The 17,323-nt window shown below is 38.1% G+C and overlaps 2 protein-coding genes and 1 pseudogene across 6 annotated transcripts; 1 reads left to right on the forward strand and 2 right to left on the reverse strand.

Moving 5' to 3' along the window:
• Window positions 1–7,586: 7,586 nt before the first annotated feature.
• On the forward strand, window positions 7,587–12,669 carry LOC121991862 (ribonucleoside-diphosphate reductase large subunit-like). Its single transcript, XM_042545930.1, has 17 exons — window positions 7,587–8,204; window positions 8,310–8,371; window positions 8,479–8,566; window positions 8,769–9,032; window positions 9,118–9,358; window positions 9,444–9,520; window positions 10,008–10,178; window positions 10,251–10,343; window positions 10,415–10,564; window positions 10,670–10,756; window positions 10,838–11,002; window positions 11,085–11,204; window positions 11,339–11,541; window positions 11,610–11,759; window positions 11,841–11,988; window positions 12,104–12,187; window positions 12,272–12,669. Exons 1-17 carry the CDS (start codon window positions 7,977–7,979, stop codon window positions 12,377–12,379), a joined length of 2,439 nt encoding a protein of 812 aa, XP_042401864.1. The 5' UTR covers window positions 7,587–7,976; the 3' UTR covers window positions 12,380–12,669.
• A 50-nt stretch (window positions 12,670–12,719) lies between these two features.
• Window positions 12,720–13,909, reverse strand: LOC122045143 (annotated as a pseudogene).
• LOC121991871 (protein YIP4b-like) lies at window positions 13,639–16,763 on the reverse strand. Of its 5 annotated transcripts, none has more exons than XR_006114761.1 (4): window positions 16,184–16,760; window positions 14,732–14,806; window positions 14,297–14,647; window positions 13,639–13,769 (listed from the first exon to the last, which is right to left on the reverse strand). XR_006114761.1 is itself a non-coding variant. In XM_042545949.1 (3 exons), the coding sequence occupies exons 1-3, from the start codon at window positions 16,688–16,690 to the stop codon at window positions 14,387–14,389; spliced, it is 843 nt and encodes a 280-aa protein (XP_042401883.1). In that variant the 5' UTR covers window positions 16,691–16,760; the 3' UTR covers window positions 13,783–14,386. The 5 variants fall into 5 exon arrangements, 1 of the variants encoding a protein (XP_042401883.1); XR_006114757.1 differs by having other exon boundaries at window positions 13,639–13,776; XR_006114758.1 differs by having other exon boundaries at window positions 13,645–13,776; window positions 14,157–14,647.
• Window positions 16,764–17,323: the final 560 nt, after the last annotated feature.

Below are 17,323 nucleotides of genomic sequence, written 5' to 3' on the forward strand. Positions count from 1 at the left end.
GTCAACGATGACCTATTGAAACTCCTCAATGCCTAGCATTTGGTCAACCTGACCTACTAGAATTTCGTCACCAAGTGGTCGGTTAGTCCTTTGATTCACTTGGACTTTTTTCTTCGTGCCAAGTATCCAATCAATCTTTTAACTTATCTGGACTTCTAATTACCAAGTGTCCAGTCAACCTTGACTTAATTGGACTTACCGTATTATGCCAAGAGTACGATCAGTCTTAACCCACTTGGATTTACTAATCACAAGGTGTTTGATCAACCATTGATCCACCTGCATTTTTACATGTCTGACTTTACTCACTAGAACTTTCTCACTGCTTAGCTTTACTCACTAGGACTTTCACTTGGCTTCACTCGACAGGATTTTCCTTCTGCCTAGCTTCACTTACTAAGACTTTTCACCTGGCTTCACCCAATCACCCACTAGGATTTTCCAACTACCTGACTTTACTCGCAAGGACTACTCATCTGCTTAGCTTTACTCAGTAGGGCTTTTCATCTGTCTAATTTCACTCACTAGGACTTTTCACCTGGCTTCACTCACCAGGACTTTCTACACTAAGTGTCTGGTCAACATTGATCCACTTAGATTTTCATCTTCTACCAACCTTTTCGTTAGACTTGACTTTGCCTAACTTCCAATTAGGACTTCCCAATCAAGTATCCAGTCAACCTTGACCTACTTGACTCTTCTTCACATCAAATTGGTCAAACCTTGACCAATCTTCCCATAACGGACAATTGCACCTATAATCTCCATATATTGATGTGCATTTATCTTTGATAATCTTGATGAATTTTTTTTCATTGGCTCAAGCTCCTCCTCTCTAGAAAACTGAATCAGCTCTTTGATTTACAATCTCTGAGACCCCATGATGTAATAGGTTAGAACTTGGGCTTATTGGTACCCCAAAGTTATTTTGATGTGATCAAACAAGTTAAGCTAGGTCCTGTTATATTTAACCCTGTGTCTAAGTGTGCAGGAACTTAGGAGCATAGAAAGTCGAGCAAAAGATGCAGCTAGCGAGAAGGACGACACGGGAGAGAGCCGACGGGCTCGGTGCGTCTGGGGGACAAGGTGCTGCGGAAGAGTACGTGGGCAGACGAGAAGGAGGCACGCGGCGTTTCCGGGGGACGAGAAGCAGGAACGGAAGCTTGCTTGAGGAGAAAGCTGGAAGTTGGGTTTGGGTGAGCCATATTCTGGATGATTGAAATCACCTAAGCTAGCGGAGCTGAAGTGGAAGGCCCGGACTGGAAAAAGTCAACAAGGTTGACTTTCATGGTCCAAGCGCCCCGACTGAGTCCAGGCACCCGGAGTTGAATTCTATCTGAATCGTGTTTAACCGCGATCCGTTGCGAAAGAAATAAAGTTTTATCCCCCTCCAGGTGCTTAGAACCCTTTCAGGCAGCTTAACCAAGACTATAAATACAACCTTGGTCCAAGAAGCTAGATACAACAAACATTCTTGCAACAACACTTGTACACTTCTAGTTTTCCATTTAGCTTTCTGTTTTTGTGCAATCATTGCTGTAAAGAGGCTTTTTCGCCTGAAGGAGATATTAGTGTGCTCCACTTTATTGGATTATCAACCTCCCCGGTTGTAATCAAGTAAAAACTTTCGTGCCTCTGTCTTTTTAGTTTCCTTATCATTTTTATATGCAAGTATTTTATTTTAAGTTATAAGTTGAGAAAGTTTCTTTTGTTTGATTTTGTGCAGCGGCTATTTAAACCCTCCCTTCTAGTCGGCTGCCAATGGTCTTAACAAGTGGTATCAGAGCAAGGTTCACTTCAGGAGGACTAACCACCGAACGAATCATACGAGATGGCCGGACCAAACATTTACCCACCAAAGTTTGAGGGGGAGTTCGCGAGCTGGAAAAAGAGAATGAGGTATTTTTCAAAATAGACTTTGATTTATTATTAATAATGGAATTCGGTTTTGAAGCGCTCGAAGGCAAGCAAAAGTATCAATGGATAAAGAAAGAACAAGCAGACTTCGTGGCAAACGATAAAGTAGAGTTTCATTTGCTGAGTGTCCTCCCGCCACAAGAAGTCAACCGGATCGGAGCTTACAGGTCTGCTAAGGAGCTCTGGGAAAAATTATTGGAACTTCACGAAGGAACCTCGGAGGAGAAACTCGTGAAATGGGACTTACTTCGTAACCAGATCAGCAATCTCCGATTATAAGAAGATAAAATAATTCTACACCTTCACTCGAGGATCAAGGAGCTCATCACCGGACTTTCGAATCTCGGAGAAAAGGTAAACAACTGAGATTCGCTAAGGTATGCTCTTAATGTATTCCCTAGAAATACAAAATGAGTATCATTAGTAGATACCTACTATATCTTTAAGGATTTAGAATCTGTTACCTTAGAAAAATTATTTTTAACTTTTGAAGTCCATGAATCGAGATGTGCAGATACAAAGAAGGAGCTAAAGCACGACATTGTCCTTAAGGCAAAGATGGACGAATAAAGTTCAGAGTCCGCTCTCGACAATGACGAAATGGTAATGATGGTAAGACATTTTAAAAAGTTACTTAAATCTATAAAATCTAACCATCCGTAGGGTAAAAAGAGAAGAACGATCAGAAGAAGGGCATGTTAAAGACAACTACCCTAAGTTAAAGATCAATAAGAAGGACAAAGGCAAGAACAAGTATAAGACCCTAAAGGCGATGTGGGATGAAACGTCGTCCTAATCAGAGGTCGAAGCTTTTTCTGGACTTGTGTTGATGGCAAGTCATCAAGAAGATGAACATGAAGAAATCTTGTCCGAAATGAGCATCGATGAAGGGGGAGCGTCAACAGAAGAATACATCACTTCAGGGGGGAGCTACAGACAACGAGATCGACAAGTTAGGTACGATCTCTTCCACCTGATAAGTTGTTTAAATGTATTAAATTATTAATTAAATATTGTTGCAAATTTGAAAAAAAAAATAAAAAATTGAAATTAATTATAGTTAAATCTTGTCCATTAGAAGAATTTGACAAAGTAAAATTGGAAAATGATATTTTGCAAAAAGAAATAAAGAACTTGAAAAATCATGCATGCTCATATAATACAAGTAGTAGAAAATTTAATAGTCTAAATTAGTATTCTTATTACTACAAAGGATAAATTAGAAAAAATTCTCAGAAATATATACCAAACAAATTTCTAATTAACTCAGTTAGAATGAACCTATATTGGGTTTCAAAGATTTGTCTAAATTAAAGTTTAATTAAACTTTGGGCTTTTAGAAAGTACATTAAATATTTGATTTCATTATGTCACTTTGTCTAGAAGTAGTTGATGATCCCATAAGCAAGAAGATCTAGTGTCTCACCACAACCTGTAAACCAATTAACGAAATAAAATGTTTAATTGACTAACGGATAAAGTATTTAATTATAATTAAAAAATACTTTAAATAGTTACTCATTTTTTTTAACTTAGAAATTTTAACTTAATTTTTTTTTTATCAAACTTTACTTTTTCCAAAATTATTTCTACAAAATTAGTTTTTTGCAAACTTAGAAAAATATTGACATTATATCTAGATTTTTTAAGAATTTTTTTCTAAAATTATTTTAAGTGTTATTAAAATAAACTTGATAAGTTTTCCAAAATATTAAAAATCAGTTGTTTAAAAAAAACTTTCCCATTTTTTTTAAATAACCCTTATATTTTTTTATATCCCATTTTTTTTTTGTAATCAAAGGGGGAGAAGGGAAGATTAACTCTAAGGGGAGGTAATTTAACCTTTTTAAATTTTTACACTTTAATTACAAATTTATTACTTTTATTTTATGTTGGTTTACCCTAACTTAACTTGGGTTGCTCATATCAAAAATGGGGAGATTGTTGGTACTCCAAAGTTGTTTGATGTGATCAAACAAGTTAAGTTAGGCCCTGTTGTGTTTAACCCTGTGTCTAAGTGTGCAAGAACTTAGGAGCACAGGAAGTCGAGCAAAAGACACAAATAACTAGAAGGATGACACGGGAGAGAGCCGACATGCTCGATACGTCTGAGGGACGAGGTGCCGCGGAAGAGTACGTGGGCGGATGAGAAGGACGCACGCGGCGTTTCCGAGGGACGAGAAGCCGAAGCGGAAGCTTGCTCGAGGAGAAGGCCGGAAGTTGGGTTCGGGTGAGTTCTATTCTGGATGATCGAAATCACCTAAGCTAGCGGAGCTAAAGTGGAAGGCCCAGACTGGAAAAAGTCAACAAGGTTGACTTTCATGGTCCGGGCACCCGGACTGAGTCTAGGCCCCTGGAGTTGAATTCTATCCGAATCGCATTTGACCGCGATCCGTTATGAAAGAGATAAAGTTTTATCCCCCTCTAGACGCCTGGAACCTTTCCAGGCACCCCGACCAAGACTATAAATACAGGCTTGGTCCAAGAAGCTAGATACAACAAGCATTCTTGCAACAACACTTGTATGCTTCTAGTTTTCCATTTAGCTTTCTATTTTTGTGCGATCATTGCTGTAAAGAGTCTTCTCCGCCTGAAGGAGATATTAGTGCACTCCACTTTTTTTGATTATCAATCTCCTCGGTTGTAACCAAATAAAACTTTTGTGTCTCTGTCTTTTTGGTTTCATTATCATTTCTTATGCAAGTGTTTTATTTTAAGTTATAAGCCGTGAAAGATTCTTTTGTTTGATTTTGTGCAGGGGATATTCAACCCCCCCTTCTAGCCGGCCGTCAACGGTCCTAACAAGGTTGACTTGTCGACACGGTATCTCCAACACTCAAGTCAATTACCGAAAGAAGTGGGCAAAGGAAAAGAAGAAGTAAACAAAGCATAATGGAGCTTAATGAAAAAGAGTTGCCTCCACTTGTAGGAATAAGATAACCAATCTCTTGAATCTTTACCTCTCAGGGTGCTTATATAAATATCTCAAGGGAATCTCCACATCATTTTACTTTCATGACTTTCTATTTCTTCTTGCCTAAATAAAGGAGGATGAAGTTTCTGACAATCTGTTATTATTCTTCCACTCCTTGTTTGCCATGTAAGATGAGGATGACATCAAGGGAACTTCCTCTGACATCTACTAATTATCTCTCCATTCATTGATTGTCATGTACTATAAAGAAGTAATCAAGCGAATCTTCTCTGACATCCACTACTTGTTTCTCCATTCATTGATTACCATGTGTTGTGTTATAAATACAATCAAAGTCTCATATTAAAAAGATATGAAAAAATATCATGGGTTTAAAATGGATGAAAATATCTCTATTGATATGAGATCTTTTTGGTAAAGTCCAAAAATAAAATTATGAGGGCTTAGGCCCAAAGTGGACAATATCATACTATTGTGGAGATATATGAATTCATTCAGTTCGAACAAATGGTATCAGAGCCATGATCCAGATTGAATGCCATGTTGGATGACCTTGAACGAAGTTGAGGGAAGGTCCGATGCTGGTCAAAGGTGATCAAGATGCTTACGAGGAGATCCAAAGTAGATTAAGGTGATTAGATTGTTGGGAATACAATCAAAGTTCCATATTGGAAAGACATGAAAAAAATCATGAGTTTAGAAGAGATGAAAATATCTCCATTGGTATAAGGTTTTTTTGGTAAAATCCAAAAATAATCATGAGGCTTAGCGCTAAAATAGATAATATTATGCTATTGTGGAAATATCCAAATTCTTATAGACACAACAATTAGTAACTAGAAACTTCACAACAATGGATGCGTGACAAAAGATTCATCTTAACAAGTTAAGATATCCTCAATGCTCGGTAGAAGGTTTCTCTGAGGATCAATGTGTAATACTTATAATGCTTAATAGACCTTGCTTATATTACTTCCAAGAAATCCAATCATATTGTTCGGAAGACTTAACTATATTACTCGAAGGAGCTCAACTGGGTTGTTGGGAGAAATCCCACCATATTTGCTCGGAAGAACTCCGCCACATTGCTCGGAGGAGTCTAACTATATTGCTTGATGGAACTTGGTGGTATTGCTCTACAAAACTTAGTAATATTGCTCTACAGAATTTGATGATATTATTTTGTGAAATTTTGGTAATATTGCTCTGCAAAACTTTAAGTACATTAATTGTTCCGTAGAATCTTAGTAACATTGCCTTCTATGCGGAAGAACTGAGTGGTATTGCTCTTTGAAACTTGGTGGTATTATTATGCGGAAGAACTTAATAATATTGTCCTACACAATCTTAGTAATGTTGCTATGTGAAAGAATTCAGTGGTATTAGTTTGTAGAAGAATTTAGTAATATTGTCCTACGAAATCTTAATAATATTGTTTTACCGAAGATTTAGTGGTATTGGTTTATGGAAGAACTTAGTAATATTGTTCTACGAGAAACTTAGTGGTATTGATTTATAGAGGAACTTAGTAATATTGCCTTACAAAATCTTAATAATATTGCTCTACAGAGAATTTAGTAATATTATCTTACGAAATCTTAGTAATATTGTCCTACAACTTTATAGTAATATTGTTATGTGAAACTTATTATACATGTTATGTGACGCTATATCGATATTACTCGAACTAACTTAACCAGATTGTTAGAAAGACGGTAAATCAGAGAAAATTCTTAATCACAACTTTAATTTTGCATGTAGTCCCTAATAATTTTTTTTTTTATTTCCACTCTTTACATATAAAGTTTTATTTGCTTCAATTTCCTCATTCAAATATTGTAATCTAATTGCTCCTAAGATTTTTTAGGTACAAAAGGTCCAAAGATTAATATAATTTCTTTTAAAGTCAGCATTTTATACTAGAATCGAATATATTTTCTATCAAAATTATCACTTATATTTTTTTTGATACAAAAAATCTAAAAATGAGTATAATTTCTGTTAAATTAAACATTTTACACTAGAATCAAATATATTTTCTATTAAATTAAGCATGATTTTTTCCTATTTAATATAATTTCTCCTGAATCCAGTATAATTTAAAGAAAATTTAGTATATTTTTCATCAAATTAAATATAATTTAAAGAAAATTTAATATATTTTTTATCAGAAAAAGAATCATACTTAATTTGATAAAAAATATATTAGATTTTAATTTAATGTACTGAATTTAAGAAGATTATATTTATTTTTAGATTTTTATATTTAAAAATATCAGAGATAATTAAGTAAAATATGTTTAACTAGAAAATAGAAATAAAATTTTTTATCAATAAGTCCGACATATAAAATCTTATTTAAATAATGAAGAGTGCATGCACATTTTCCTATATAAAGTCTTATTTATTAATCGGGGGTGCCTGTAAATTTTGCCTCAGAAAGAAGTAACTACATTGTGCGGAACATTCTGCCCGTATTCAGGAATAAATCCGAATGCTAAAATAAAAATGTACATTTATTTTGACGATGCTAATATAAAAATAAGGAATGACTTTTTATTTTATTTTATTTTATTTTATTTTATTTTTTCCCGCCAAATAAAATCCGAGATGCTACAACTGTTACATGGACTGTCCATCGTCGGTAACGGTTCGAGCGATATATGAGGTGACGCTTGCACTATGTTTAAGTTTAATCAATCAAGCGGCGCGCATTCCCACTAAGTTGCTTCCTGAGCACGCCACTCCTCCCAGTCTGTCACAAATAATTGAGAGCCCGCCAAACGTTTCCTTCCTTTCCTTTTCTTTCTTTTCTTTCCTTCCTTTCCTTCCCACAATCTCGCTAAACCCGGTTCGCTAAGGAGCCACGCCGTCCCCTAAACCCGCGCCAAAGTTTCAGGCTCATGCCATTGTTCGTTGGCGCCAAAATTTAATTTCGCACGGACTCTTCCCCTGCAAGATTCCCCAATCCCAAACCCTAATTCCAGATTTTATTTATACCCGTGATCGACCGACTGCTCTCGTCACATCCTCTTCGGCAGCAGCACCGCAATCCACTTCCTTTTCCGTACGCCTTCCAATCGTTCGACGGAATTCCCACAGAAGAAGAAGAAGGGATTTGAGGATGTACGTGGTGAAGCGGGACGGGCGCCACGAGGCCGTCCACTTTGACAAGATCACGGCGCGGCTGAAGAAGCTCAGCTACGGGCTCAGCCAGGAGCACTGCGACCCCGTGCTGGTCGCTCAGAAGGTCTGTGCCGGCGTCTACAAGGGAGTCACCACCAGCCAACTCGACGAGCTCGCTGCCGAGACTGCCGCTGCCATGACCGCCAACCACCCTGACTACGCCTCGGTACTCCCCATCCTATCCGATACTTTCTAATCGGCGTCTATTTATTCATTTTTGGTTGCGAGAGGCCATTGCTTTTTTTTTTTTTAAAATCTTTTTCTTTTATAGCTTGCCGCGAGGATTGCAGTTTCTAATTTGCACAAGAACACGAAGAAGTCGTTCTCTGAAACGTTAGTGCTTTGGCACTCTCAATTTGTTTGATTCAGTTTTTTTTTTTCAAAAAAAAAAAATGTTTTGTTACTGGTATTGACTTTCTACATTGTGGTTTTGGATTTAGGGTAAAGCTGATGCATTCTCACTTCAACGAAAGATCTGGTCAGGAGGCCCCTTTGATTGCTGATGATATATATGAGATAATCATGAATGTAAGCTTTGTGCTAACTGTTCCTTTACTGCTCACATCTCCATTTTGTCAGTGTTTTACCTTTTCTTTACCACTTTTTGAATTTTTCTTGAGCTCTGATATGAGTTTGATGTCAACTGTAATTTGAATTTGATCCCTTTTCTTTAAAGTAAATGTTTTGTGAAGGTGCTTGGTTGTTTAATTCTTTGGATTGAAAATTTCAGAATGCTGCTCGTTTGGACAGTGAGATAATATATGATCGAGACTTTGACTATGATTACTTTGGCTTCAAAACTCTAGAGAGGTCATATCTCTTGAAAGTCTCTGGAAAGGTAGTTGAGAGGCCACAACACATGTTAATGAGAGTTGCCGTTGGAATCCACAAAGATAACATTGAGTCTGCCATCAGAACATACCATTTGATGTCTCAGCGGTGGTTCACTCATGCTTCCCCCACTCTGTTTAATGCAGGCACACCTAGGCCTCAGGTATCAACTACAAGTTTTGGTAATTATTGGCTGAATTACATATGCTTGTTCTTGGTTTGCTCATTCAATCAATCTGTTTTTCCAGTTAAGTAGCTGCTTTCTGATATGCATGAAGGAAGATAGCATTGAAGGCATTTATGATACTCTTAAGGAGTGTGCAATAATAAGTAAATCAGCTGGAGGAATTGGTGTTTCTGTTCACAACATTCGTGCAACTGGTAGTTATATCCATGGAACAAATGGAGCATCAAATGGCATTGTTCCAATGCTGAGGGTGTTCAATGATACTGCTCGTTATGTTGATCAGGGGGGAGGCAAGAGAAAGGGTATTTTGGTTACTCTTCATTAACTATGATTTCATATGTCTAAATTCAAATCTTAATTTGTGTTTCTTGATTTTAAATATGGTAGGTGCATTTGCTATATATTTGGAACCTTGGCATGCAGACATATATGAGTTCCTTGAGCTTAGAAAGAACCACGGGAAGGTATGCTTTCCTAAGACATTTACCATTTTTTCTAGAAAACTATTCAAATTGGTTGTTGTTGGTTTGATTTTCTCTGTATCTTTCACTGCATATTGTTTCATATGCACACATGATCTAGAAAATCCTCCCATCTTAGATGTGGAACCTTTCATATACTTATTTATGTTTGTTACTAAATTATTTTAATTTTTTTCTTTAACAAATCAACTTTATACTGTTGCTGCATTTTTTTTTATGTAATTAATGGCGAGCCTGAGTAAATATGTTGATCCATGAAAACTTAGTGCATGTTTTACAATTGGGAATCTAAGGTTCAATTTATGAGTTATTATTTTTAAGATGTCAGCTTTTCATCCTTTAAAGTATCAGTCTCATAATGCCCTGATGAACCAGACACGCATACCTATTGTGCTGCAAATAGTTAAATAAAATTGTCATCCCTTGGTTTCTGAATCAATGTTTTTTGCTATATTCCTCAATTCCGCAGGAAGAGCATCGAGCTAGGGATCTATTTTTTGCCTTGTGGATTCCTGATCTCTTCATGGAAAGAGTTCAGAGTAATGGCCAATGGTCTTTGTTTTGTCCTAATGAATCCCCAGGACTTGCTGATTGTTGGGGTGCAGAATTTGAGAAACTCTACCTAAAATATGAGAGTGAGGTAAGTTTGTCTAGTAAGTTTCAAATTCTTGTATATTTGAATTAATGTGATTGTTTCTTGCTATGAGTTTAGGGGAAGGCCAAGAAGGTTGTTGCAGCTCAGAACCTTTGGTTTGAGGTCCTTAAATCTCAGATTGAAACTGGAACACCTTATATGCTTTTCAAGGTACAGACTTCAACTACAATTTACTAAGCTTTTGTAAAAGAAATTTCTAAAATATTGTCTTTACCATATAGGATTCTTGCAATAGAAAAAGCAATCAACAAAATCTTGGCACTATCAAATCTTCCAATCTATGCACTGAGATCATTGAGTTCACCAGTCCTACTGAAACAGCTGTGTGCAACTTGGCATCTATTGCTTTACCACGATTTGTCAGGGAGAAGGTGTGTTATCATTGGTCTTTGTTTATATTTTGTGTGAATAGATACCAAATTAGCTCTCTGATTTTGCAACTGACTTGCTGTTTTCTTTTTATGATTTCTGTTCAGGGAGTTCCATTAGAGTCACATCCATCCAGGTTGGTCGGCAGCAGTGGCTCCTCAAATAGATACTTTGATTTTGAGAAGCTTGGAGAGGTAATACTTGACAAGCCTAATTGAAATATTAGATCAACTTAAGATATTTGCTAAAACACAAATTTTTTCTTGATTTTATAGGTTACAGCAATAATAACAGCAAACCTCAACAAAATAATTGATGTGAACTACTATCCAGTTGAAACTGCAAGAAGATCAAACTTGCTACATAGACCAATAGGAATTGGTGTTCAGGGTTTGGCAGACACTTTCATCTTACTCGGCATGCCTTTTGATTCTCCTGAGGTAACTGCCTAAATGGGATCATTTCAACTATTATCTTATTGCTATAATAAATTTTGTTTTTATAATCCACTTTTGTCCATAGGCGCAACAACTTAACAAGGATATATTTGAAACCATATACTATCACTCTCTGAAAGCTTCTTCTGAAATTGCTATTACTGATGGCCCTTATGAAACATACCAAGGAAGTCCTATTAGCAAGGTTCGGATCTGTTTATTTTTGTTATTAGTTTTTGGTATTAACTTTATCTCTAGGCTTCGGTGCTTATCAGTCAACCCTGCTCCCCCAATATTTTTCAAGTTATCACTGTCAATATTTCCTTTCATGTTTTATAGGGAATTATCCAACCTGACATGTGGAATGTTACACCTTCTGACCGATGGGATTGGTCTGCACTACGTGAGATGATAGTTAAGCATGGTGTCAGGAACTCACTTCTTGTTGCTCCTATGCCTACTGCATCAACTAGCCAGATTCTTGGAAACAATGAGTGTTTTGAACCATATACATCCAACATTTATACTCGCAGAGTTCTTAGGTATGCTTTATAATCATGTTCTTCCATAAGCATTGTTTAGCTTTCTATGACCAATTTATATATTCCAGTGGGGAATTTGTGGTGGTGAACAAACATCTCCTACATGACTTGACTGAGATGGGTTTGTGGTCACCTATTCTTAAGAACAAGATAATTCATGAGAATGGTTCTGTCGCTAAGATTCCTGAAATTCCAGAAAATTCGAGAGCAATTTACAAGTAAGATCACTCAATCAAATTAGATTTTCTCATTCTCTAATTTTTTTCCCTTAATTGCTAATGAGACATTCATGATACTAGAACTGTCTGGGAAATCAAGCAAAGGACTCTAGTTGACATGGCCGTTGATCGTGGGTGCTATATTGATCAGAGCCAGAGCCTTAACATCCACATAGACCAACCAAATTTCGGAAAGCTAACATCATTGCACTTTTATGCTTGGTCTAAGGTCTGGCAGCTTTTGATTCTTAGCTAGTAATCTTCAATTGGTTATCTAGAAACGATGCTTCTATCTTCTACCTCAAGTTGCATTGACGTCGTGTTATTCATCCTTCCGAATGTAGGGCTTGAAAACTGGAATGTATTACCTGCGAACTCGTGCTGCTGCTGATGCAATCAAATTCACTGTGGACACTTCCTCACTTCAGGTTAATTTGAATGTCAGAATTGGTATTTTACGATCCACAACACTATATATATGTTTGGTATTGATTTCAATATGCTGGACGCAGAAAACTATGGCAGTGGAGAAAGTGGAGAACGGTGATGTAGAAGCCAAAATGGCACAAGTTGTCTGTTCCTTGGAGAACAGGGAAGAGTGCATGGCCTGTGGAAGTTAATCCTGTGTAATGTTTCCGTGGCAGACCTCAAAGACAAAGAAAAGGATGTACCATCTGCTATCCTAAACGAATACGAAAGCATCGTTGCGTGGTAGTGTATTTGTGATTAGATTAAGCCAATGGCGCTAATTTGCAGATATGGTTCTGAGTCAGTCAGTGTGCAAAATGATCGTTGTTAGTTTTTTACAATCTGCAGCAAATTAAAAAAAATCCTTGACTTTGTCAGTTGTCACAGTTGTCACAATGAGTATTGTTCGTCGTTGGAATTTTATCAATTATGCTTCTTATCATTGATGATTTGGAAAAGGCCGTATGGCCTGTATCTAATATTCAAGATCAATTTCACATGAATACATTAAATTATATAGAACTAAACATGTAACATTCGCACAGAGCACGCACGATCAATGCAAACAAACAAGGACGAGATCGAAAAAGCCGCAACACAGTTCAAAGTTCAAACTATACTCAGTGAGATCGTCGTGGTACTTGGACCATAGCATAATTCCTTCGTACTTCTTCGACCCTTTAATCTTTGGCAACACCTGCGACGTCAGATTCACGGCCGGGATGAACCCACTGCCGGCGGCCTCAGGGGAGGCCGGAAGGCCCAGGAAAACCTTGGTCGCCGGGATCGAAATCCACTGCTTCCATGCGCCGGCGAGATTGCTGGCGTCGACGGAGCTGTACTGGCAAGGCGGGTTGTTGTAGAATTGAACCCAAACGAAGTCGAAGAGGCCGGTTTTGAGGGCGCCCCCAAGCGAGGAGTCGGGGAAGGGACACTGAGGGGCGGCCGCGGCGCTCAGGTAGACTCGCTTCCCCTGTTTGCTATAGTTCTTGAGATATCTACGAAGATTTCGTAAGAAAACACGAATAAAGATTGCAATTTGATAATTAAAATCGATCATGGACACGAATGCAGATTGAGATTTTAAGGAAAAAATAAAATTGAATTTTTATGAGAGATTTGCTTTGATAGCTGGCTGCCGCCGCTCTCGATGTGGAAGTCGACGCCGTCCAGCGCCGCCTCCCCCAGCGGCCGGGAGGAGGAGGAGCCGCCCAGGAAGTTGTCCCAGATGTAGGCGGCGACTTCCCTGGCGTCGTCTGCGGAGGAGAGACCGTAGCTCCCGGCGCCGCCACCGATGGAGAGAAGCACCTTGACGCCGACGCGCTGGCACTTGATGACGTCGGCGCTGAGGCCGATGCAGCCGTGGGAAAAGGGATCCCAGTGGCCGGCGAGATTGAGAATGGGCGTCCGGCCGTTGCCGAAGGAGGATAGGAAGGCGAGGTTAACAAAGCGGTAGTTGCCGAAGGCGCAGGTGGCGGCGAGGGTGCCTTTCCTTCATTGCCGTTCTGGCCCCAGTAGATGGCGATGCAGCCGGCGTCCGACCTGGAGTCTTCATTTAAATTAAAAAATACAAAAAGTATATCAGCTGAGAGATATATTCGTCAGCTCAAAAATCATATAAGCCTCCTAAACGACTCCGTGACGAAATAAAGGAGAACAAATGCACAACATTTTATTTTCATCTTCAAAAATCATAAAAGGCTAATGCCAAGAACAACAAAGCAAATATTTCAAGCACACGAGTTACTCTTTAGGCAACATTTTTATTTTTTTGGGGTATCAACGGGACGACCCGGTATTAGGTCTTTTAGAAAGCAAACAAGTTTAGTAGAAAAAGGCTTGTGGACTAAAGTAGGCCAATCCCTTGGATCAATTTAGACCAAGAACTGGAGGTCAAAACATTTAATTCTATTAGTAAAAGGGTACTACCCGCTAGAACCGAATTTTGGGCTGGTTCAGCAGGAAAAATTGGGAACCGGTTCAGGTTCAAAAATCACTAGTAGAAGTCCTGAGTACAAAAGAGTTATTCCATGGAATTTGGAAGTCCAAAACTGTGTTGAAGACACCACCTGTTGATCAGTTGCAAATTTGTATGAAGACACCATGGAATTTGAAGTACAAAACTTTGTTGAACACACCACCTGCTGTCTGTTGATTGCTTAATCTATCGCAATGATGAAGAAGCCAACTGAAATATACATTAGGAAAACAGGATACAGAGCTAAAGCTTTTCTTCTCGGATTAACAGCTGCGCTCATGAAGGGATATGCTGCCCATGAACTCCATGACAAAGTTATTAAGACCACAATTATTTTGATCATGATGTTATGTTTCAGCAGACAGATTAGAGCTCCGACATCCAAAGGAAAGAGACAGTAGCCAAGAAGACTCAAACTCTGAAAGAAGATGATTTGTCCACCCTGTTAGTAAACATGAAACAAATTAGTAAATGGTCGTGAAGCTTATGCCACAAATGAGGTGGATACGATACTGGTGTTATTTACCAGAAGCAAAACATTCAGTGTCAGAATTACAGCGCCAGCAGCAAGGACAGCAAATGCAACAGCAAAGACTTGGGACTACGATGAGAAAAAGAAAAAGAAAAAAAGGGTAAGCCCATGGGAAAATGGAATGTCGTTTAAGAGAAATCATCCACTAAGAGCCAAGTGCTTGATCTCTCAAATTTGAAAATTTAAAATAAAGTTATTTGGTAAACAAGGGTGGTATCTTTATGATAATATATGAACATTTCTGGGTTAACATGATTAAAAACAAATACTTAGGAAAAAACATCAGATATTGTATTTTTTGATCAATGCAAGCAAAAAAACCAGGAGTGACTCCTTCAATTGCTAACGCCACATAAATTAGTAGCAAGATAAGAGTACTTAGTGCAATCTTGATAGAATCTGACCAATCAATATTTGCCAGTTTCTACCAATTACGGACCTAAAGTCTTACTGGTGCCTAGTTCTAAAAGGTCATGTTAGTAAAGCTAAATGAGAGTTAGATAATACAGCGGTTTTTAGCTTTAACATATGCTTTCATATTGATCCTGCATTGCAACTGCACTTGCTGAATAAATGTTACAGAATGCTGGTGTTTCAAAGAGATTCTTTGAATAATTTTGAAATAGAAAACAACTTATCTTAGTGCAACTAATTTATTACTAGACCGCTGGAAGTTGAAAGCCACCAACGACTAAACTAAGCTTATGAATAAAGAAAGTATCCAAAATGACAAAAATCCTTGTTACATATTGCACAGTAAGGCTTGTCAAGCAACATGGTATATGACAAACCTGACTTTTTACATGAATACTGCTACTATTCATAAAAAAAACTGAAATCATTATAATCTTTCTTATATTTTGTGAAACTATGTTACTGCTTTTTGGCATTGTTGATAGTGATGGGTAGCAAATCCTAGCATTGTTCGATTGAACTAATCAAATGAAACAAGCTGTTTATCAAAGTCATATGAATATACTTTACATCTCAGAATATACTAGTTCCCCAACCTCCTGGTTCAAATAGTACTTATCTAGTGCGTTCAGAACTTAACAATAGAAAAGAACCAATTTTTTATAGAAGGGTGACGATTTCTTAGCTCATGTCAGTGCACAAAAAGTTCGAGCAATCTTTTTTTTATTTCCTGCACTGAATAATTTTCTATTAAATATGCGGTCCGCAATGAATAATGCACTCTACATCACATGAAAACATTTAGGTCATTTAGTTACCAGTTTGTTTCCGAGGTAATTAAATTTTGCCAGTGAACTCCATTGCGTAAATACTTAAACTCTAAGATCTATCAACACCATTGGACATCGATTATTCATATTGTTCTAATCAAAAGAAAGTAAACATTCAACATCTTCCAAATGACAATGTTCAATTGAAGAAGGACCTCATCGATTAGTCTCAAAAGGGATACGAAGATCCATCGTATTTTACCTTCTTCACGGACGCCGACCAAGAGAGCACGAGCCCGAGAAAGATGATGAAGAAGAATGGCCCCCAAAGATCCCAATCCCTCAGCGCTTTTCCCGGATCCTCTCTGAAAGGGTTGGGGAACACCACCAACTTCAGATTGCTCACGATCCGCGTCAGATCCCGCTTCACCGTGTCCCACACGGGCTCCGTGAGGGTGTCAGGCGGCGACCCGAAACCCTCGGAGGAGAAACCCCCACCCGATCGGGAAACAGGGGAGGAGGAGGGGAGCGGCGGAGGCTGAGGAGGTGAGGAGAACATGGCGGGGGGCAGCTTCTGGTAGGCGGAAGGTGGATGGGGGCCAGAGGGGATGAAGGAATGGGAGACGGGGATGGAGGCACGGGGAGGGCTAGGGGGTCGCGCAGGGAGGACGGTGGCGGAGAAGGAGCCGGAGTTGATGAGGTCCTCGATCTCATCGATGTCGGACTGGGCGGAAGAATGGTGGAAGGGTATCGTATCACCGTGCGTCATCGTCGCTGGGAGAAGCCGGCGATCGGCGATTCGAGGAAGACGCGGAGGAGGGAGAGAATAAGAGACTTTGACGGGGAATTGGTAACTTATATACAACGGAGTCACGAGACGAGGAGGTTGTTGGCCATGACTCATCTCAACCTCTATTTAATATGCTCGAAAAAGTCCATTTAGTAGATTTCCCAATTTTGATTTACCATCCCCATTCTTCATATTTGATTAATTACTGTCCCCTTGGACGGTACGATCCTTAAAATATAAGATGTTGTTACGTGAGATTTAATATTAAAATTTAGTACTATAATTATTTGATTTAAATTTAATTTTTTGATTTGAGTTTGATTTGTTTGATTTTATTTTACAGTTTATATTTGGATTTGAATTAATAGGTTTAGATGGATTTAGTTTTAGGTAATGAATTTTATTTTTAGATACATAAAATTGATTGAGTCCTACTTGCTTAGTTAGATAAACTTTTGGAACTCAAGTTTTGGTTTATTTTGAATTTTGACTTATTAATGAGATAAAAGTTTTATTTATAGAGCTGACTTAAATTCGAGGCTGGACTTATTGTATACAACTTTTTGTGATTTAAGGGTTAAGTCTAAATTCTTTGATCTTGTGGTGAAGGTT

Source organism: Zingiber officinale, chromosome 1B, assembly GCF_018446385.1.
Source record: "Zingiber officinale cultivar Zhangliang chromosome 1B, Zo_v1.1, whole genome shotgun sequence".
Taxonomy (NCBI): Eukaryota; Viridiplantae; Streptophyta; class Magnoliopsida; order Zingiberales; family Zingiberaceae; genus Zingiber; species Zingiber officinale.

Coding starts and splice junctions, on each gene's coding strand:
- LOC121991871 (XM_042545949.1), bottom strand. CDS start 16,690: ATGACGCACGGTGATACGATACCCTTCCACCATTCTTCCGCCCAGTCC. Junction 14,807..16,183: donor GGTCGGCGTCCGTGAAGAAG/GTAAAATACGAT, acceptor TTCTCATCGTAG/TCCCAAGTCTTTGCTGTTGC. Junction 14,648..14,731: donor CACTGAATGTTTTGCTTCTG/GTAAATAACACC, acceptor GTTTACTAACAG/GGTGGACAAATCATCTTCTT.
- LOC121991862 (XM_042545930.1), top strand. CDS start 7,977: ATGTACGTGGTGAAGCGGGACGGGCGCCACGAGGCCGTCCACTTTGAC. Junction 8,205..8,309: donor ACCACCCTGACTACGCCTCG/GTACTCCCCATC, acceptor TTTCTTTTATAG/CTTGCCGCGAGGATTGCAGT. Junction 10,344..10,414: donor CACCTTATATGCTTTTCAAG/GTACAGACTTCA, acceptor TTTACCATATAG/GATTCTTGCAATAGAAAAAG.